Source organism: Euprymna scolopes, chromosome 28 (assembly GCF_053919585.1).
Source record: "Euprymna scolopes isolate OS-2025 chromosome 28, ASM5391958v1, whole genome shotgun sequence".
NCBI classification, from domain to species: domain Eukaryota; kingdom Metazoa; phylum Mollusca; class Cephalopoda; order Sepiida; family Sepiolidae; genus Euprymna; species Euprymna scolopes.
In genome coordinates this window covers 13,416,035-13,437,121 of record NC_136509.1, presented here as the reverse complement: position 1 = coordinate 13,437,121, position 21,087 = coordinate 13,416,035, and the positions used below count along the sequence as shown (strand labels likewise).

The 21,087-nt window shown below is 30.0% G+C and overlaps 1 protein-coding gene across 5 annotated transcripts in view; it reads right to left on the bottom strand.

Moving 5' to 3' along the window:
- Nucleotides 1–21,087, bottom strand: part of LOC145249474 (protein FAM13A-like) — a 388,341-nt gene that overhangs the window by 167,374 nt on the left and 199,880 nt on the right. For all 5 annotated transcript variants that reach the window (XM_080111053.1, XM_080111056.1, XM_080111054.1 and 2 more), the window contains 2 exons: nucleotides 10,127–10,322; nucleotides 294–503 (listed from right to left, as the gene is read on the bottom strand). In XM_080111053.1, coding sequence (XP_079967179.1) covers nucleotides 294–503; nucleotides 10,127–10,295 — 379 coding nt within the window. In that variant the 5' untranslated portion in view covers nucleotides 10,296–10,322. The remainder of the gene's footprint in view (nucleotides 1–293; nucleotides 504–10,126; nucleotides 10,323–21,087) is intronic.

Genomic DNA, 21,087 nt, shown 5'->3' with positions numbered 1-21,087 from the left:
CTTTCTTTAAATTTTGCACTTCAATAGGAAAAGGACGACAACAAATTAACAGCTTAAATTAACTTTTTACTTTTTAAAAATTTGAACATTTAAATCTAATAACTATATTTTGTTAAATGTTGAATTTTTTTATATCAAATAAATTTCAGTTTTATAATTAGAAAAAGAAAATGCAATTAGTTATTCCACTGAGACAATATTGGTAGTCATGAGAGCTGAGCTATACAAGCACCATATCTGCCTGTACTGGGTCGAATCAACTTTATACTCTCACACAGACAACAGAAACTTACTTTCATATATGTTGACAAATTGTTTGGTCATGTGCTCGGGAATCACAGAATCTGGAAGTTCTCGGAGAAATAACTTGAGGAGTCCGGCAACGGCCATCACATCCCCATCCTCGGCCAGATCTGCATCCCCCGTTTGATCAAAGCAGGTACGGAGCTTCTCAATGATGCGAGTACTACCATTGACCCGGAAGATGCCCTCTTGGTCATATCCTGAAATAAAACAAAATAAGAATGGAGGTTCAAATAAATTAATTAAAAATGGATATTAAGTTTTTAAACATTTAAATATATACATACTAGCAGGCTGCCTGATATTGCTCAGTCATAAGATACACTTAAAAATGATATTTTAATTCATGCAGATTACATATTTATTATTATAGAGCCAATTCTCTATTGATTATTATATTGTACCTAATACATAGTGACTTCAAGAGTTAAAAAAAAAATAAATAAAAAATAATATATGACTTGGGTGCCATTAGCTAGAATCAAAACCAAAACGTAGCTCTCCCGTCTTATTTGTTATCACCTGTACTATGTCCTAACATATTTAAAAAATAAATAACAATGTTGTAAAAGATATAAATGTATATTTGCACATGCGTAAAGAACACGGAAGTCGACTTATGCCTGCCAAATTCCAATTTTTTTTCAATTTTGACCCCTTAGCAGCTATTTTTATCAGCTAAAAAACCCAAATCAAATTTGTTCCACAGGTCAAAATACCTTACATATCAAGTTTCAAATCTGTCTGTAGACCAAAATTCCACAGGGATTTGGTAGAAACCGTTTGTCAGACAAAGTTACTATACACACATATACATACATATACACATTCACACATACATGTACACACATCTACATAATACTGAACTTTAGCAAATTAACAAAAAAAATTTTTTATCAATTCTTGGCATTTTTTTTAATTTTTATGTTTCTGCAAAATGAAAAAAAAAAAAACACTGCAGTAAATCAAATTATTACGGCTTACTTTTTAAAGCAATTTTCTAACAATGAAATTCCAAAATTTTTAGCATTTGTAATATTTTGCTATAAAAATAATTTATAAACAAAAATTGACCTTGAATATATCTTTGACAGGAAAACCAGAGAAATGCCCGACTCAAAGTCTACAGTAAACAGTATCCAGTCAGATTTAATTCCTGATATTAAACTACCATTGTAATAAAACTTCCAATGAGAGTTTCAGATTCCTTGTATTTAATAATTTCATTTTCCTGTTAACAAATGTTAAAATGGGTGCTCCTATATTATAATAACGAAAAAAATATTGAATTACAAGTATAACAAATGGTACCTACATAATTGTCATGTCGCAAATAGTAGCATATCCAAAAATTACAGAAAATAAGGTAGGAAAATAATTAATGAAAAACAGTTTTTGATAAAATTTAGACGGTGAATAAAATTTGTCAAACATATTGAATTATGTGACATAAGCAACAAAACTTAATTATCTCCCCTGTCAACTTATCTCTTTTTCACTAAGTGTAATATCGTGACCATCGTCATAGATAGCCAGTCAGCTGAAAAATGACGTCATCGCCATAGGTCCTAGCAAGCAAGATAAGTGGAACACAGACTGTCAATAATGAGCAGACATTTTTACAGAAAGCGTTAGAAAACTTCAAAATTGGATTAAAAAAGATAAACATGATACTTTGTACTGAAACTCATCCAATACTAATAATAAAAATATTAATAAAAAACGAATTGAAAGGGAGAAAAGTTGTTAAGAAGTTTAAAAAGAAAAGGAATACGATTTCATTTTTATGAAACTGAAGTTTATTCAATAGAAATAAATAAAAATAAACAATAAATATTTTTTTAAATAAAAAAAATATTTTAAAAATCAAAACTGAAAAACAAACGATAAATTAGTTTAACTGAAATACGAACGATAAATTAGTTTAACTGAAATACGAACGATAAATTAGTTTAACTGAAATACGAACGATAAATTAGTTTAACTGAAATACGAACGATAAATTAGTTTAACTGAAATACGAACGATAAATTAGTTTAACTGAAATACGAACGATAAATTAGTTTAACTGAAATACGAACGATAAATTAGTTTAACTGAAATACGAACGATAAATTAGTTTAACTGAAATACGAACAATAAATTAGTTTAACTGAATAACGAACAATAAATTAGTTTAACTGAATAACGAACAATAAATTAGTTTAACTGAATAACGAACAATTAGTTAAAAATTAAATTCAAGCAAATGTTAGTATAAACAAAGTTACTAAGGCAGAAATATTTTAAACATTGAATATTAAAACTTTTCAAAAATCTGTTCTAGAATTTTATTAAAAGTTTGAATTTTTCTTTTTCTGATTTTTTTTTTTTTACTAATATTGTCATTTTCTTTGCGACAAAAATTGTTTATAAGGGAATTCGATGAACTCCATATCAGCATTTTTTCAATTTGCTAAATAGTGTGACCCTCATCACAAGAGTCATGAAATAATCGATTTTGATCAGCCAAAATATATAAAGTTACGTACATGGCTAATTTTCTCTGATGAATCGAATGTAAAAAAGAATCGCATTTTGTAAGTTTGTTTATAACTATATAAGAAAAAATTATTAGTTATATCATTTGGGTACTGAGAACCTCTGTTAATACCCTGAAAGTAGCTGTTTAATTCAGCTATTTCTTCAACAGCCTCTCTCCCGGATATTAAATTTTTGCAGCTATTGCATTTCAGTTTTTTGAAAACTGCATGACAGCAATAACCTGCTAAGTATAACATAACAGGAAGTACTTCCTTGCATTGATTAACATCATCTTCTATTACATCTATGTTAAATTTATAAACATGTAACTTTTGCTCCCTTGTCATTTCATCCCAGTTAGTTTCTTTTAAATTTTTCAATTCAATAGTTCGATTATTAATTGGTAAGCTCAATTTTAAAACTGATAACATTCTGAGTTTTTTTTCACATTCATACACCTGACATATCGATATATTATACTGATCTCCACTAAGTTGTCGATACTGGCCAACCCTTGCCTCAAGGTTATCTGTCTGAAACTTTCCTGGTAATATATACACCATGTTCAATACATTTATACAATATTTAGTGAATTCTAAAATTGCATAAGTAGTATGGTGCAAAGCAGTATATGTTTCCTTTGTTAACTTACCAGTTCTTCCAGGAATGCTATTCCAAGTTTCTAACCAGTCACAGAACACATTTAGGAAACTATAATTATTACTATTTAATGCAAGTGGATTAGCATATTTATTACGAAGTCGACAACCTTTATATGGTGTTTTCACATTCAGTATTGTCCACCAAATATAAAATATTTGAATGTATTCTGCGATTTCTGCATAATTTGGCAAGCATTCCTGTTTTCCTAAGGTTAGCAAACCTTGAATAGTATATTTGTTGAAAATTTGCAAAACCAAATTAACATTTTGCCTTTCAATAGTCGGAGAAAGAGCTTTTGAAGTCAACTTATAGCAATATTTCACAAGTGATTGAGATTCTAGGGCATAAAGTTTATGTAAACTAGAAAATGGAGCACTTTGGATGTTATCTAATTCATGATTTCCATTATAACAAAACTTAGGGAACATCATACATTTACGTTCATCTTTTTGGCCAAGCCAATTGTTTCTAATGCATTTTAATATATGCACTGAGTCAAATAAGAGGGCTAGACGTTCTAACTGGATGGGGATATACAACTGAAGGCTTTGATGGGCTACAAAAGAAAGACATAGCTTTTTTTATTTATTGCATTATTATCTGTTATAACAGATAATACCTTAAACCCTATATCTTCTAAGCCAATTATTACACGTTTAATTATGTCAAATAAGTTCTCAGCTAGAAGACATTTAGTTGGCATAACATGCACAACATCCTTATATGGTGAGAATACACTGCTAAGCATAAAAGCAAATGCACTTATGGCAGGTTCATTGCTGTTAGCTAAACCAACAATATTACCACCTTTCAAGATAAGGTTTGAGATGTATTTCATCAACAAGATACTGTGATGTCATTCTGCATTAGTAACTTGAACTTACTTTTAATATACATGAGAAAATTGTTATCGTGTTGTTCAATGACAAGATTCATAGAAGTTGATAAGGTTAATCTTCGAATGGTTGAATAGCATGGTAAAATTATATTTTTAGTGTCTCTTAACAGTCTGTACCCTCTAGGGCAGCAGTTATATAATAAGGAAGAAAATACCATCATTTTACTCAAATAATTAACCTAATTCATTGTCATTATGTTAATTTGTTCATATATGAACTTAATGGCGTTAAAATATTTAAATGATTCATCTTGCACTAATAGCAAAAATGATAAGATTAATTTTAATAAAGAACTTATATTAGAAGTTTACATTTCCTGTTCTTCAATATCCATTTTTTTCATGTTTTCCATCAAATCTGCAGAGTATTTTCCTCTGTTACATGTTTAGGAATTCTATACTCCCCTATAGAACTCATTTCCACATCACTACAAAATACTCTAACGGCCAAGTCCGGTTCAATCACCATAGACATTTTTATTTTGGGGCATGGGCATCTCTTTATATGGCATATAATGATGATATTGTCTTGCCTAATAGAAGTCCAATAATTTTTATCTATAAACGTTAATTTTTTTTCTAAATCATCAATATTATAGAAAGTTTTACGTTTCCGTAACTCTAACTCGTCAGCAACTTTCACATAATGCACGCTTAAGAGCAGAATTTTCTAAACGCATTTTCTTTGCGTTAGGAGACTCTCTAAAAGTGGTCGATGACGATAAATAGGAGGGACAGTTTGGTAATATTCGAGGAATAGCACCATCCTTAAGATAGGGATTTTTTAATTTAACACTAATTGTCTTTCCAGTCCTTTCATCAAATGCTGATGCCTCTCGCTGTATGTCTTCTGGTCGAAAATGAAGTTCACATACCTAAAGAAATAATTTGAAAGAAAATCGTACCATGTTTGACTTAATACAAAAAAAAAAAAAAAAAGAAAAAAAAGAAAATTACATGACAAAAAAACGATAAAATAAAAAAATAAGGTAAATCTGCAGAATTAGTCCACCCTTGAAAAATCCTTTTAAATGACCACTTTTATAGGTTTTCGGGGGTGCTGAAAACGAAAATAACATTTAAAATTATGGCAAACTAGTAGTTTCCAAGATATAAAGAGATGTTAGGTAAAAAAAAAAAGGGGGGGGTAATTTAACCTAAATCGACCACCCACTTTATGGCCAATTTTTTTTTTTTTACATGGGCAACGAGCAATTTTTTAAAATTACATTTTCACCTCAAACAAGGCGAAGTGCCTCTTTGATGTAGGAATGAACACAACTAAACGTAAAATGAGCACCTACAGCTGACCCCCTCTCCTCGACAAAAATTCTGTTTACACTTTTGGAAAGGGGGTGCTCATTTTACGTTAAACTGTATTCATTGTACATTGACTCCCAACCCCCAACATAAGGTGGCCATACTCATTTTTCTTTTCGCTTTTATTTGTTAAGAAAGCACCCTTCAAAAAAAAAAAAAAAAAAAACGATGGCCATAAAGTGGGTGCTCATTTTACGTTGAATTTTTTTAAAACTAACATTTTTTTATATCTTGGAAACTACTCGTTTGCCGTAATTTTAAACGTTATTTTCGTTTACAGCGCCACTAGCAGTATCAGAATTTGGGGGGAATTTTGGCAACCCTAACACAAAACTGCGAATAACATATACAAAACTCGTAATTTCTCGGTTTAAAGTGGATTGTTTATTTTCTTTATGGAATATACTTTCAAAATAAACTATTAAAATTGTTTAAAAAATAATAGAAACATTTTTTTTATTGCCGGCATTTTGTAAACACTTTTCTTTTTTTAAATAAAAAATATTTCTATTATTTTTTTTTTAAACAATTTTAATATAGTTTATTTTGGAAGTATATTCTCCAAAATTCTGACACCTACAGAGCCACGACATTTACCACAAATAATTATTAATAAGCTTTTGGGATAACAAAACCAGTCATAAACTTAAAAAAAAAAAGTTTAATCTATTTAATGCTGATATAAATATTGCACAGTAAAATAGTTGAACTAAAAAGATGAATGATTTTTCTTATTTAGAATTATTTAAACAAGGAACTCCATTTTTACGATATCACTTTTATTAAATTGTTAGGTGAAAGTACATATTTTCACCATACTCCCCATTTTAAATAAGTTTCTAAATAATAATTTATTATTTCAGCACATAACTTAAATTACATGTAAAATTCATTTTTTATATACATATTTTCATTTTTATTTTAAAATACGTTCTAAAAAATAAATAAATAAAAATTAAATATCTCAAACATTTTAACACTTACTCTGCTATATTTAGATGGAGTAAAATCCTTTCTTTTTATTGCATTAATCCACTGGTAAATTATTTCCTTTTTTTTTGGGGGGGGGGGATGAAAACACGATAACTTTTGGTCCATTTTCGTAGTTACCTCGGCATTTTGGAACTATACATCTCGACGGCATGTTTAAATTTATTTAACCCTCCAAAACTTTAAACCAACTTCCGGTGTAGTCATGAGACATGTGGCCAAATTTCAACAGACCGATGTTCATGACGTCACCAGACTAAATTATAGTCGGCGCTAGGCCATCATATTACGGTAGCCACGGTAATATAGTGATTTAGCTTCCTTTAACAAGTTTCTTTTCATTAATAATTTCAGAAAACAGATTGGGGGGGGGACAAAAAAAAAAAAAACTTCCAATGGTTGGTCTGCCATGGCCTGATTGCAAATAATTGTATTTGTTAAAATTGTCCACTGACAAGTAGAATAACTCTGCATATGCAGATGTCCAGTCATGCAGTGATAATTATTGTTCGAAATGCCCAACATGTAAGAAAACCAAATCTGTATGTGGGGGATCTCTTTTATGAAGATGCACATATACCACATAAAGAAAAATCTGTATGATATACATACCTGTATCAGAATAACGACAGATGAATGGCTGGTCTACAACAGCCTACTTAATGATAATATAGTAGGGCACAAGCAATATTTTACGGATCCTGAAGACCATACAATCCACACAAATTCAATTCTTGCGATGGACTAGTTCATAAAATTTTTACAGTTAACTGAAGGAGTTTCTCTGACAAAATATTACTTTGACCATCTCATACATGTGATCCAACAGTACTTTGATTGGTAGAATTCATATTACAATGTTTAAAAAAATATATAATAACTAATAGAATCTGTGGAAATGCCACAGTAGTTGAAAATTTTTAAAACACATCAACAAAATGAATAAAAAATAGAACAAATAATGATGAATTTAAAACAATTTTTAGCAATTTTTTTTTAACCTTTTAAAGGTAAAAAGAATTTATTAAAAATGTTTAGATTTTTTTCAATGAAAATTCAACACAACACTTTTTTTTTTCTGAATATTTTTTTATAAATTATAAAGGAACAAATGTCCATTCCCATTTTTTTTTAATTTTAAAAAGAAATTATAAAAAAAACTTACATGACTTCAACATGACTTTTTAGATTAAAAAGTAAAATAGCCAATTTGAAAGTGTAAATAGACAGCTAGGTTTTTTTTTTTTTTTTTTTAAATTTTTGGAAAGGAAATGGTTTTTATGATTTTTAACTAATAAAGCGCCACTATAAAAGGAGGTAATTTGTTTCTCATTAAATTAATGTTTGCAATGTTTTTTTTTTTTGTGACATCAGACGTATGGATAAGTAAATTAATATTTAGATACTTATATATATGTATGTTTATGTGAAAAATATGCCGATTCAATTATATTTCAACCTTTATTTATACCAATCCTTTAATTTATGAAGCTTGATGTAACTACAGAGCATATACAAACAAATGACAAAAAGTGTATATTCCAAATTCCAAGATGTTGCTCATCTTAATTTTTTTTTTTTTTCTTTCAGCATTAAAATTAAAGACCATGTAAACAACATAAAACACAATTTAAAGTGCTCCTCCATTTTTATCTGATTTACATAATCATGCACATATTCTTTATTTTCTTTTAAAGTTAATGAGTTCTTATTTTTCTGAGGAGTCAAGGCGGAAAATATTAAAAAATTGACAGAATTGCATAAATGTTTCTGTGCTACAAAATAGGTGCTGTCAAGAATTGAACATTTAAACATGCTAAAAGAAATTAACAGTAAAACTGACAACATCTTGGAATTGGGAAAATAGTCATTTTGTCATTTATATAAATTCCCTTAAAAAAAAAAAAAAAAAAAAAAAATTTCTAAAATAATTTATCTAAGCTACAAAATAAATTTTATATTTGTACAGTTTAATCAAGACAAAAAATGAAAATATGGAAAAAAGGTTATATTATATGTATCCCTTTTGGACTGAAGATCTCCGGAAAAAATTTTCACTTAATTTGATGGAGTAGTTTTTTTGTTTTTTTTCTACAGTGGAAAAACGTTTTTATGACAGCACATTGAAAGGTAGCCATCTTTGAATTTTTTGAACACAACACAGGGAGATAACTCAGTTTAAAGTGCTGACACTCCCTCCTATCTTTAATACTAGCTTTTCTTCCTAAAAAGCTAACCTTTTGCTCGGTATCAATTTAAAAAAAAAATTTTTATTTTTTTTACAACGAAAGAATTACTTGATAAAATTAAGTAAAAATCTTTTTGAGAACTCCATTCCATAATGAATATGTACAATATAAACATTTTTTTTCGATATTTTCATTTCTTAATGTCTTGATTAAACTGTACAAATACTCAAATGACCTATCCGAATAATTATTTTAGTAAAAGGAATTACTTAAAATAAGAATTACAATAGATTTTTCCTGATTTTCTTCAATACTTGATTTGATTGATTTTTAACCAAAACAGAAAATCTTAATATCAGGAACCAAATCTAATCAGACACTGTTTATCAGGTGTGCTTTTGGTTTTCCATTATATATCGAACGTATTAAGTTATCTTATCGGATTATCAAAGTCAGGTTCAAACAGCATTTAAGCTGGTAAATAAAATTTTAATTTTGGCTAACCAAAATTTCAATTATTGTGTTATTGGCAATATAATAACCCACTTTGATACAATTTATTTTAAAAATTAAATAATCTAGCATGGGCAACTGCTAATAGGAAACATTAAATCACCTAATAGTAAAAATCAGCAAGGGGGATAACTCGTTTTAAACTGAAAGAATTGTTTACCGTATGTGCAAACAAATAAAAATTAAAAAATAAGATAATTTCATTGTATCCCGGATAATGTCGGATCAATATAGAACATAAAAATAGAATATATGGTTCTTATCCAGAATTTCCTCTATACAAAAAAAAAAATCCGTATGATGTACCTATGATGAAACCAAAATATAATATTCCAAAAATTATGTAAATTGATCAAAAAGTTTCATTTTTAAATAAAAAAAATCAAATTTTATAATTATCGAAGGAGAGACTACCTCACCAGACATTTGAGGAAAAAAAAAGGGGGAGACAACCAAATAATTCATACTTCCACACCCTATCAATGCACAAGCCCTTGTACCTCCTCAACGTAAATTTATTAGATTTATATTTGTAATGCCTACGAATTCCCATTAATTGCTTAAAAATGATTTTTAATATATATAAGAATAAAACTACTTGATCAATTTACATAATTTTTGGAATATATTTTCGTTTCATCACATCATACAGATTTTTTTTTTTTTAATATAGAAAACCGAATATGTTTACAAAAGAAAAAGATAATTTAAAAAACAATAAATTTACCATTGTTCTCAATGTGTTCACATATCTTCTTCACAACTAGAGGTACTTTTAGACCATCTGGAGCTTGTCTAACAAGATCTTCCAAAGGAACTCCAAACGTCTTATTACTACCGTGAGGAACTGTTTTCTTTTTGGTTCCGGGGCTTAGGAGCTTCCGCACCCTATCCATACAGGCATTAACACCCTCCGCCTCGGTCTGGAAAAAAAGAAAAAAAAGAAAGACATTGAGAATCATTCCGAAAGATCATCTGCCATGCAACGTTTTTAATTCTCTTGAAACAATTTACTATTGATTAAAATCAAATTTGGCATCCATTGTGTTTGTGCATGAGTAAGCACAATCGTTTCAAGTTCTTGTCTCAAAAAGAAAAAAAATGAAAAACTAACAAAAAAAAAAGACAAAAAATTGAAAAAAATAACATTAAAAAAAAGGTAAAAAACAAATTACAAGAAAAAAACAATGGAAAAAAAAAAATAAAAGTAAAATATATATATATATATATAAGAAATGTAAATATTTAAAAAAATTGTGAAAAAATAAAAGCACAGTAAATAGTGAAATTAACTTTCATCAACCTCAGATTTAATCCCGAAGGGAGGTAGATAGTTTTAAACTATCAGCCATGAATAATAATACAAACAAAAATTTAATTACCAGTTCTACTCAGTCATGGCTTATGAAATGAGAACAATCATTCTATATGGATTAAATAAAAGCTTCTGTTTGAAATTCCATATAAGTTGCAAACAATGCACCTGAAGAAGGTTGGAGATAACGTTGGCGAAACTGTTGTAAAAATAACAAGCAAGATGAGAATAGTGAAAAGAACAGGAATAATACAAACGATCTTATATTATCACAAAGGAAAAAAAAAAAAAAAAAAAATGGAGTTGATTTTTAGGCATTTATTTTAAGGTAAATTTGATTTTAACAGTGCCATTTTAAGTTGTTTTCTTTTTTTTTTTTTTACAAGGTGGTCACCACATATCAAGGTCCGGAAGCCACTCAGGGATAAGGTTTATTGTAAGTACAGTACGTTAGTGTGTAGATTTAATAAAGTGTCTACTTAAGGGGGCGGTTCATCAGGAATTTGTTTATGTTGGACTTGAAGACATCCGGGTTGTAGTCATGTGGGAAGCAGGCAGACGGAACAGAGTTCCATAGGCATGCAGTTCTAAGAAAGAAGCTTTGTTCATGGAATCTACATTTTGATTTAGGCATAGATAAAGAGTGGGGAAAGTTTTTGACAGTGGATTCAGCTAGACGGGTAGATCAGATATAAATGTACGGAAGCTAGCCCAGTCAGCCATGGAGTATCGGTATACAGTACGGCGGAGGGGTACGTCTTGGGACTTATTACATTTTATTTTTATCTTAACTGATATGGAGTGGTCGGAGGATCCTAGAAGAGAAAGAACAGAACATGAACATAGCTCAGGGGAAGTTGAGAGATGTTTCATGTTGAGGTTTTGGGATTTGTGAAACAGGTCAGCATACTTGGTTAGAGCAGGATAGAGAGGGAAAGGAAGAGAGAAAAAGACAGGAATTTTTTTCTTTTGTAGCACATGAAAAGGTAAAGCCGTAACAATTACCCACTAGTATGGCATCGAGGCCCCACCAGAGAACTATAGATGTGCATAAAAGTTACAATCAATGAGATACATCATCAATCTCTAATTTGAATGTCACAAGACGTGAGTTTGCAAAATAATCTTTTCTATATTGATGTAAACGTACTATCAGCTACGTTTCAATCGCTGTCCCACGATGAAATGTTGCATCCCTCCGCCTGTTTTACAAGTATTTTAATTGTAGGTGCCCTGATGAACTACAAGCCCTTGTACCCCCTCAACAAACCCAACAAGCAGCAAAATTCCACCCCTATGCAGTAGACATCGCTAGATGTAACAAAGCCTTCTACTCTAATAGTTTCTTCCCTAGGACTGCTAGACTTTGGAATTCCCTTCCAGGTTCCTGCTTCCCTGACTGTCCTGACATGCAGAAGTTCAAGTGTAATGTAAACAGACATCTTGCTGCTTAACTCCCTACATAGTACCCCTGCAAATTATGTCCCAGATAGTATCTCCTGACATGAAAGTAATACATGTCAATAGTACTGTAATGATTCAGAACATGGAAGACAAATGATAACCTGTTAATAAAGCTTAATTCATTGAGAATCATTTTTTGTTTTTTTTATTCTAGTTAATGAACAAAATTGCGTTGGTGGTGGAGGAGGAGGTTTGAGTAAATAAAGTTTTATAAGTAATTTCCTAACAAACACTCATTTACAGTGAAATGGATTAATTCTTCCCAAACAATTTGCGTTTGCTTAAAATTAAAAAAATAAACAGATTAGGAGCTGCTTGATATGCCCTATTCTGCCTTTATAGAGGTCAAAACTGCCTTCGAAACCTAGTAGGTGATACCCTTTTCTCTTCCCTGCAACCTCTTTCCCACAGAAGAAAAGTCACAAGCCTGTCTCTGCTCTATCGCTATTTTAATGGCAAGTGCTTAATTGAACCCCAATCTATGCCAGACTTTTACAAAAAGAAAACTCAACTAACTACAACCACTATATGATTTCCCCCACTATCTGTGCCTAAATATAAATGCAGATTCCATGAACAAGGCTTACATTTATTAACCCTTATCCACTAGTGGCATTCAGGCCTTGATAAGTGGTGATGGGTTTGTATTACTATACACAGATTCGAAAAAGTTGTCAAAACACAAATATATAACAAATAAATGTTATCAAATGCAAAATAAGTTACTTTTCTACCAAACTGGCTATTTTTTGGTGTTTTTATTCAATGTAAAGGGTTTATTCAGCTCGAAAACACAGTATTTGCTGATGTATTTGAAAAATGCAAATGTCGACTGTGTTGAATACGTAAGTTTGGGAAAATGAGTTAAAACTAAAAAAAATATACAAAATACTGTTAGAAATCCACTCAATATATGTTACTGTAACATAAGCTGATAGATATTCGGTGGGTTTCTAACAGTATTATGTACAATTCTTTTAGTTTTAACTCATTTTCCCAAACTTACATGTCCAACACAGAGCCAGTCGCCATTTGCATTTTTCAAATACATCAGCAAATACTGTATGTTTTTCGAGCTGAATAAACACTTTAAATTAAATAAGAAAAAAAAAAATAGCCAGTTTGGTAGAAAAGTAACTTATTTTGCCTTTGATAACATTTATTTGTTATATATTTGTTTTTTGACAACTTTTTCGAATCTAGGTGTATAGTAACACAAACCAAGTGGTGACTGCCAAGTCAAAAAAGAAAATTAAAACATTTCAAAACGTAAAAAACATTAAAAGCATCAAACAGACAAAACAAATCGATCTGAAAAACAAATGACGTATACATAAACGAAAAAAGGGACATAACCAAGTTTTACATGTGTTCTGTTGGGGTCAAAAGCAATGTGAAAATATTTTACAAATAAATAAAAATCTTTGAGTTATCTCCCTTTGATAATCTTTTTATTTTCGGTGGACGTGTGTGTGTGTGTGTGTGTGTGTGTGTGTGTGTGTGTGTGTGCGCGTGTGTGCGTGCGCGCGTTTATTTGCGCCAAGAAATATTAATTACATTCTATCATTTTCAGATTATTTTTAAACCATACCAGAGAACTTTAAAGAATATTTTTTTTTAAATTTATATTCAAATAATTGTTGATAAATTGGTAGAAGAGTGAAGAGTACCCTCAGCTAAATCCTGTTTACATCAAAATAAAGTGTTTTTTTTTGTTTTTTTGTGTTGAAGAAAAAAGAATTTAGAATTTAAACCGAGGGATTAGTTTTGTATATAAATTTAACGTAACGTCAAAAATTTATTTAAAAAAAAAAATAAATAAATAAAAAAATAAATAAATAAATAAATTAAAAAAATCAAATACAATTTTGAAAGACCAAACTGCTTCAGAAAAAGCCAAATTCGCGAAATTTGGTTGAAAAAAAGGTCAATCTAATAACCCTGAAGTAGTTTGGAAATATTTTTTCATTAATAATTAATTTTCTACTTTATCGTTTTTCGTAATTTTTAGATATACTACTTTTCGACATGACAATTAGATACAATTGGTTTTAATTGAAATTCAATATTTTGATTTCTAATACAGAAGACGAAACTGTTTCTTTTTGTCTCCCACACTTTCTATGTACAATTAAATTTGCTATAACTCACTGTGATACAGGAAATGTACTAAGTCAAAGTTATTATTTAGAAACCCATTCTTAAAAACATGATTTTTAAGTTAAAATAGATTTATGAGAATATTACATTAAAAAAAAAAAAAAGAAAAGAAAAAAAAAAAAACTCCCTGACCAAGAAAATGCTGAAAATTCAATTCAGTCTAAATAATTCTATAAGTTTTTATAAAGAAAAAAAAAAAAAAATTATAATTTTATGTTTTTAAAGTGGAATCGTATGTGAGTGAACTTTTACCTGGTCTCCATGGTTACATGAAAATTCTTAACGAATAAAAACAAACAAAAAGATTTGTGATGAATAAAATTAATGAAAAACTTTAGAAAGGAATCCCTTCTTTTAATTTTTTTTTTTAATTTTAAAACTTATTGAAACAATTCAACTTCATTAATATTTTGTATTTTAATTGTTTTAAAGTTCAAACAGGTTTAAATAGAGTAGAAAGTGGGCATCCAAGCTAAGTCTTCCAGAGGTTGAAGATTCAATCTCAATACACTAATACTCTAAGAATACAATTATGAATCACTTAAGATTCTTCTCACGCCATGGCTGGCAGAACAAAAGAAAACTATCTCTTCCATTCAAAATTGCATATAGATTCCTGAATTCAACATAAAAAATTCTTGGATTCAGCTAGCAAAACATTGTGAAAACGACGTCCAAGATAAGAACAGTAATTAGAATAATCCAATTAATTCACATTTTATCATTATATATATTAAAATAAAGTTTATTAACGTTTAAAAAAACGATTAAAATAATGGCACAACGAGGGGAAAAAAAAAAAAAAAAACGGGAGAAAAGATTCACAGTTCCCCAAAGAGAAACAATGTGTTAGATGTTTCTTTCTGCCGGCACAAAGAAGGTTTCCGCACCGCAATAGAGACAGACTCCAAAATCTTTAAATGGTTTCTGGAGTCTGCTCTATGTAGCACCTCGAACCATTCAATTTTATATCTATCGGCACAGCATGGGTTGTCAACCAAATGCTGGCCAATAGCAGAGTCCAAGGCTGCAGAATGAGGGAGACTACCAGACCCCATCCTCCCTTGTCTGATATTCGATGGAACATGCTGGTTTATACGAGTCTAAAGATGCAAGGATGTTCGCCCAACATAACCAGCATTGCACTGGCATTTGAATTGATATACAATATTGCTATTTTAGATGTAAGGCAAACTATCCTTGCGAAAAGAAGGAAATGCAGGTCTCGTAGTATATACCAAACGCAAGGACACAGAATAAAAGCAGTTATAAATACTTCTGCAAATCTGTTTGGAAAGTCTGTTACTCTTTTCCCCAATCCACGGTAATTGGTAAATAAACCGGGTATTCAAAATCCGCAACCCTTTTGAAAATACAGTCATCAATAAGGTCAACAGGATAACCATTATTGATGAATATTTCCATATATATATATATATATATATATTATATATATATATATATATATATAATATATATATATATATATATTATATATATATATATATATATATATATATATATATATATATATATATATATATATAGGAACGAAAGGGTAATATTTGGTTTACAGAAAGAAAGGTGTAAACTCAAATGAATTTAAATATGATACAAATATTTATATAATAAACCAAACCAGATCTAATAGCTCAATAAATCCAACAAAGAGATAGAGCTTAAATATAATATAAAATAAAAATCTGGAGGTTGAAAAAATTTGTTTCTCAAATTTTCAGAAAGACTTAAACCTGTAAGGAAGGTAAATTGTTTCAACTTCATTTATATTATATATATATATATATATATATATATATATATATATATATATATATAATTCACTCCTATACAAGGAATAGACACTCATATTATTGTTCATTTTAAGATGCTAGATTTATTAACATTTGTGTACAATTTTTTTTTGTACTTCAACATATACATGTGGTTTCCCATTATCAATATTTTATGTACATTTGCTTTAATCTTTTTGGCACTTGTAGGAGTATGTGTGTGTGTGTGTGTGTGTGTGTGTGTGTGTGTGTGTGTGTATATATATCTATACATCGTTTTCTGGTCGTTTTTATGGGTCCTCAGATGGCTGTGGAGGCCGATCCTTGATCCGCAGACTTTGTAACAGTGGGGGCATGTGTGGGTGGTCGATTGGGTAGTGGAAGAGGCGGCAGAAGCTGTGTTGGTAGTAGAGCTCTCCTTTCTTTGCTTCCTCCTGTTTTCTGCGGCTCTGTGGAGGTTCTTTTCTGAGTGAACCGTGCCTTCGTGGACCATCCTGCTCCACATGCCCCTCTGAAGAGCAGCATGCTCCCAACTAGTAAAGCTGAAGTGACACTGTCTCAGGTGGGGTTTTATGTTGTTCTTATATCTCTTTTTCTGTCGTCTTTGGGACCGCTTTCCCTCTTTTAGCTGACCGTAGAGCATTTGCTTTAGTTATTACTTATATTTTAAAATTTACGTGTGTGTGCGTGTGTGTATCTATACACACACGCACACACACGTAAATTATAAAATATAAATAATAACCAAAGCAAATGCTCTACGGTATTTTTTATTTATTTTTGGTTTAATGTCTTGTCTGCAGCAATTTACGTGTGTGTGTGTGTACACACACACACGTAAATTGCTCCAGACAAGGCATTAAACCAAAAAATTAAATAAAAAATAAACAAAAAAATGCAACAATTTTTGATTAATCAAAAACAAAAATAGTTGTAAATACAAAAATAAGAAACTAAAAAGAACAAAAGATGATTATCGCAAAGACAATACCTATTGACCTTAGTCTTGAACAGATCAAGGATATGGAAAAAAGGAAAACAGTCAGCAGAAAGAGAATTCCACAACTTTGCAGTTCTTTGAAATAAACTATTGGAATAAGAAGCTGTATTACAATGAGGTATCAAAACGGTGAATTGATGGAGACCACAAGTCAAACAAGCTGGAACAAAGGAAGCAGGGAATAGATGAAATAATTGAAAGGACACATGCCATAATAGTATTTATTAAAAGAAGCAGGGAATAGATCAGACAAGTGTGAAGCACACGTACATATGCCATGAAAAGACTAGCAACATCAGGTCTGTGAAAGAGATTACAGAGAAGCTGAAAGACTGAGGCCAATCAAATTTAAACGACGTTTCTGCACCTTATCAAGAATCCTCAAATGAAGCAGAAATTCACCCGCCCAAATATGATGATACTCCATACATGGTCTGATAGTAAATTTACAGTGATAAAGAATAGGTGTGAGAAAATGTTTATAACAGAACAGACTTTATGAGAAGCAAAATGAACAATTGTTCTTAACATATAAACACTTAGAATTCGCATCATTAACATGTCATTAATGACAGACTTGCTTAAACTTTGAAACTCCTACATCTTGTGATGCATGAGGCAGTCAAAGTATACAATTGTTTTTGATCTGAAGCCAAAGTGTCCCTCCAGTTTCTTGTACCTGTTGCTTTAGTGTGATCCCTGACTTCTTGGTTGATTATTTGATTGCTCTATTTGATCCTGTTATAAAATCTAAATTTAGATCAGGGTTTCCCAAAGTGGGCCCCCTGGAGAGGACCAAACTTAAAGAGGACCAAATGCTTTATATGGAAAACTTAAATGGCTGCAGACATTTAAGTATAAATATTTTTTATTGGAAAAAAGATATGATACATAATTACAGGTGTGAAGAGTTTCAGGATGATCTATGAAAAAGAACATAAAAAATAAATTAACAAAAAATGCAACAATTTTTGATCAAAAAAAAAAAAAAAAAAAAAATGGTTGTAAATACGAAAATATAGTAAAATCACGAACAGCAACAACTAACGAACAAGTATTAATTAACATTTGAAATTAATGTTTTTTTTTATATTTATTTTAGAAATTTTCTTGTTAGTTCTCCTTGAAAAATCTTTGTCCTACTCAGGGGCTTCATAGTGTCATGAAGTTTGGGAAACCCTGATTTAGATCACTCCCTCTGAAATATGTATTTATTGTTATCAATTGTTGTTGTGTGTTAACCATTATTTCTGCACTGTAAATAACCTAAATTAACAAAATGTTAACTTGGTTAGCAATTCTCCCAGGAGTCAATCTTAAAGCATATCTGAACCAGCCTAGACATTGTGTTACATGTCTATCCAGGGATGCGAAAAGCAACAAATTAAAAGAAAAAAAAATCTAATAAAACTCAAAGAAATATTTATTTTAACATTAAAAAAAAAAAAAAAAAAAAAAAAAAAAACATACAAATAATATTTACAAGTAAATACACTTTCTTATTACTACTGCTACTAGCTTTGAAAGAAATAAGGTTTATTGCATTGATGGTGAAAGAGAAAAAAAACTAAAATCAAATGTTTTGTATGGGTAAATCTAATATTAAAAATTAGAAAATATAGTTCTTCAATCAGTGAGAAAATATACAGAAATTTTTGTATTTATCGAAATTCCAGTTTCTTTAAATGATGTGGTGGTTAGCTTTTAAAGAGTTTCTTTTGGCTAGAAACATTACCGGAGTTCTTCACAGCAAGTCAACAATTTAACAACTAACACGGCTGTTAATACAGCGTCCTTATATAGGTTTCTTCATGGAACTTTCTTGATTATTCCAGATTGTTCCTAAAATGTTCTAAATAGAATATTTTAACACTACTCATTTTTATAAGGAAAATGCCTTCTCATAATTGTTTACAGATTATTAACATATTGGTTAGTGTGATGTCCGACTTCTTGGTAGTTTGATCACTAGAATTTTTTTCTAAAGCACTTGAAAACAAATGTATATAATTTCTTCTCTAAGCTAATGACGTAAGTACCAACTTAAAGAATGCAGATGGCACCAATCTACATCGCAGAGTAAAAACAAATTCTGCACTGTATAAATACTCCCTATACAACACTAATACCAAAAAGACTTCATGTGAATGTGACTTCGGCAATTATTATCAGCAACGATTTGCCTTGGACAAAACATCTCTAAAATTATCAAGAATGCCGAGGGTGTCTTAGAATCACTTAGCAAAATCTTTGTTAGCCTTTCTTCAGCCATCTTTTAAAAACTTTATAGCATTACAGAATTCACATCATCAATACAGAAGCACCATCTTTCTCGAAATACTGACTAGAAACCGTTCAGAGATGCGCAACCAAGCAGATACCCTACATCTGCCATACTTTGAACATCTTGCATCTTTGAGATTGTATTCATTTAAGTTCTTATATAGCGCCACTGACTTGGCAAGCACTAACACGATTATTAACCACCTCGCCAACAACAACAACAACCCCGAGCACCCTTTTTTGATGTTTATGTGTCTAACACATGTGGACATTCCTACTAAGAAAACGGTATAGAAACATTTTATTTTTACGTTCGGAATTGCTGAAGCATGGAATAACTTTCTGCATCAACTGTCAGCAGTAGCTGAAACACCTGCATCCTTTAAAATCTTCATGCTCCCCAAAATTTGAAAACTATTGCTGACGAGATCCCCATTCACACATGGATATCATGATTTACACGCATTCATTTCTTTGACAAGTGCACATTTTCTTATTTACTTGGAACTTTTTAGGAGCTGCATCTGAGAACTGGATGTAAGCATTTCTTCTTAATACTACTACTAATAATGATACTAATATTAATAATGATAATAATAATGGTACTAATATTAATAATGATAATAATGATACTAATATTAATAATGATAATAATGATACTAATATTAATAATGATAATAATGATACTAATATTAATAATGATAATAATAATGATACTAATATTAATAATGATAATAATGATACTAATATTAATAATGATAATAATGATACTAATATTAATAATGATAATAATGATACTAATATTAATAATGATAATAATGATACTAATATTAATAATGATAATAATGATACTAATATTAATAATGATAATAATAATGGTACTAATATTAATAATGATAATAATAATGGTACTAATATTACTACTAAGAATTAATTCCAAGGGCAAAAAACATTTCGTTTTTTGCGTTCAAACAATCTGTTAAATTTTTTTTTTTTTTCTGTATTTAAAAAAAAAAAAAAAAAATGAATCTGAAATTTTCAACTGCTTTGGATAAAGGGCAGATAACTTCTTATAACTGCATTTTTCTTTCCATTTAATTAAAAATTGAATGATTAACGATTTCCCAACATAGGTCTTCATAATATATTTGCCAGTTTGGCATATATTTCCCTTCTGTTTAAAAAGTGACTAATCAACCCATTTGTTTTGTAACATATCAACTCCTTTTCTAAAAGGTTATTAATGTCACAATCAATCATTTCCATGTTTTATATTCCTGCACCCCCTTCCCTAGAATAACCTTCTCAGGAAGAACTCATCTTGCTAGGAACATTGTAAAGAACTTGCCTTTTTTCATCTGTGTACCTAAATTCAAATGGAATTTCCATGAATAAGTTTATTTTAAAAGAATTTACTACCTGTGAAACCTGTCATCACAAGAATATTTTCCTACAGATTACAACAGGGTCAGTTTTCAAGTCCAATGTCAACAAATATGTCATGCAATCCTGTGAATTATTTACAGCTTTTAATGCTTTCATAGTACTGTCCTATCGTTACATGTTACAGACCCTATGTCAATAGCGATTGTAATGATTTGAAACATGGAAGACGAATGATAACCAGTTAATAAGGCTTCATTCATCTGGAATCACAGGCAAGCATGCTGAAATAG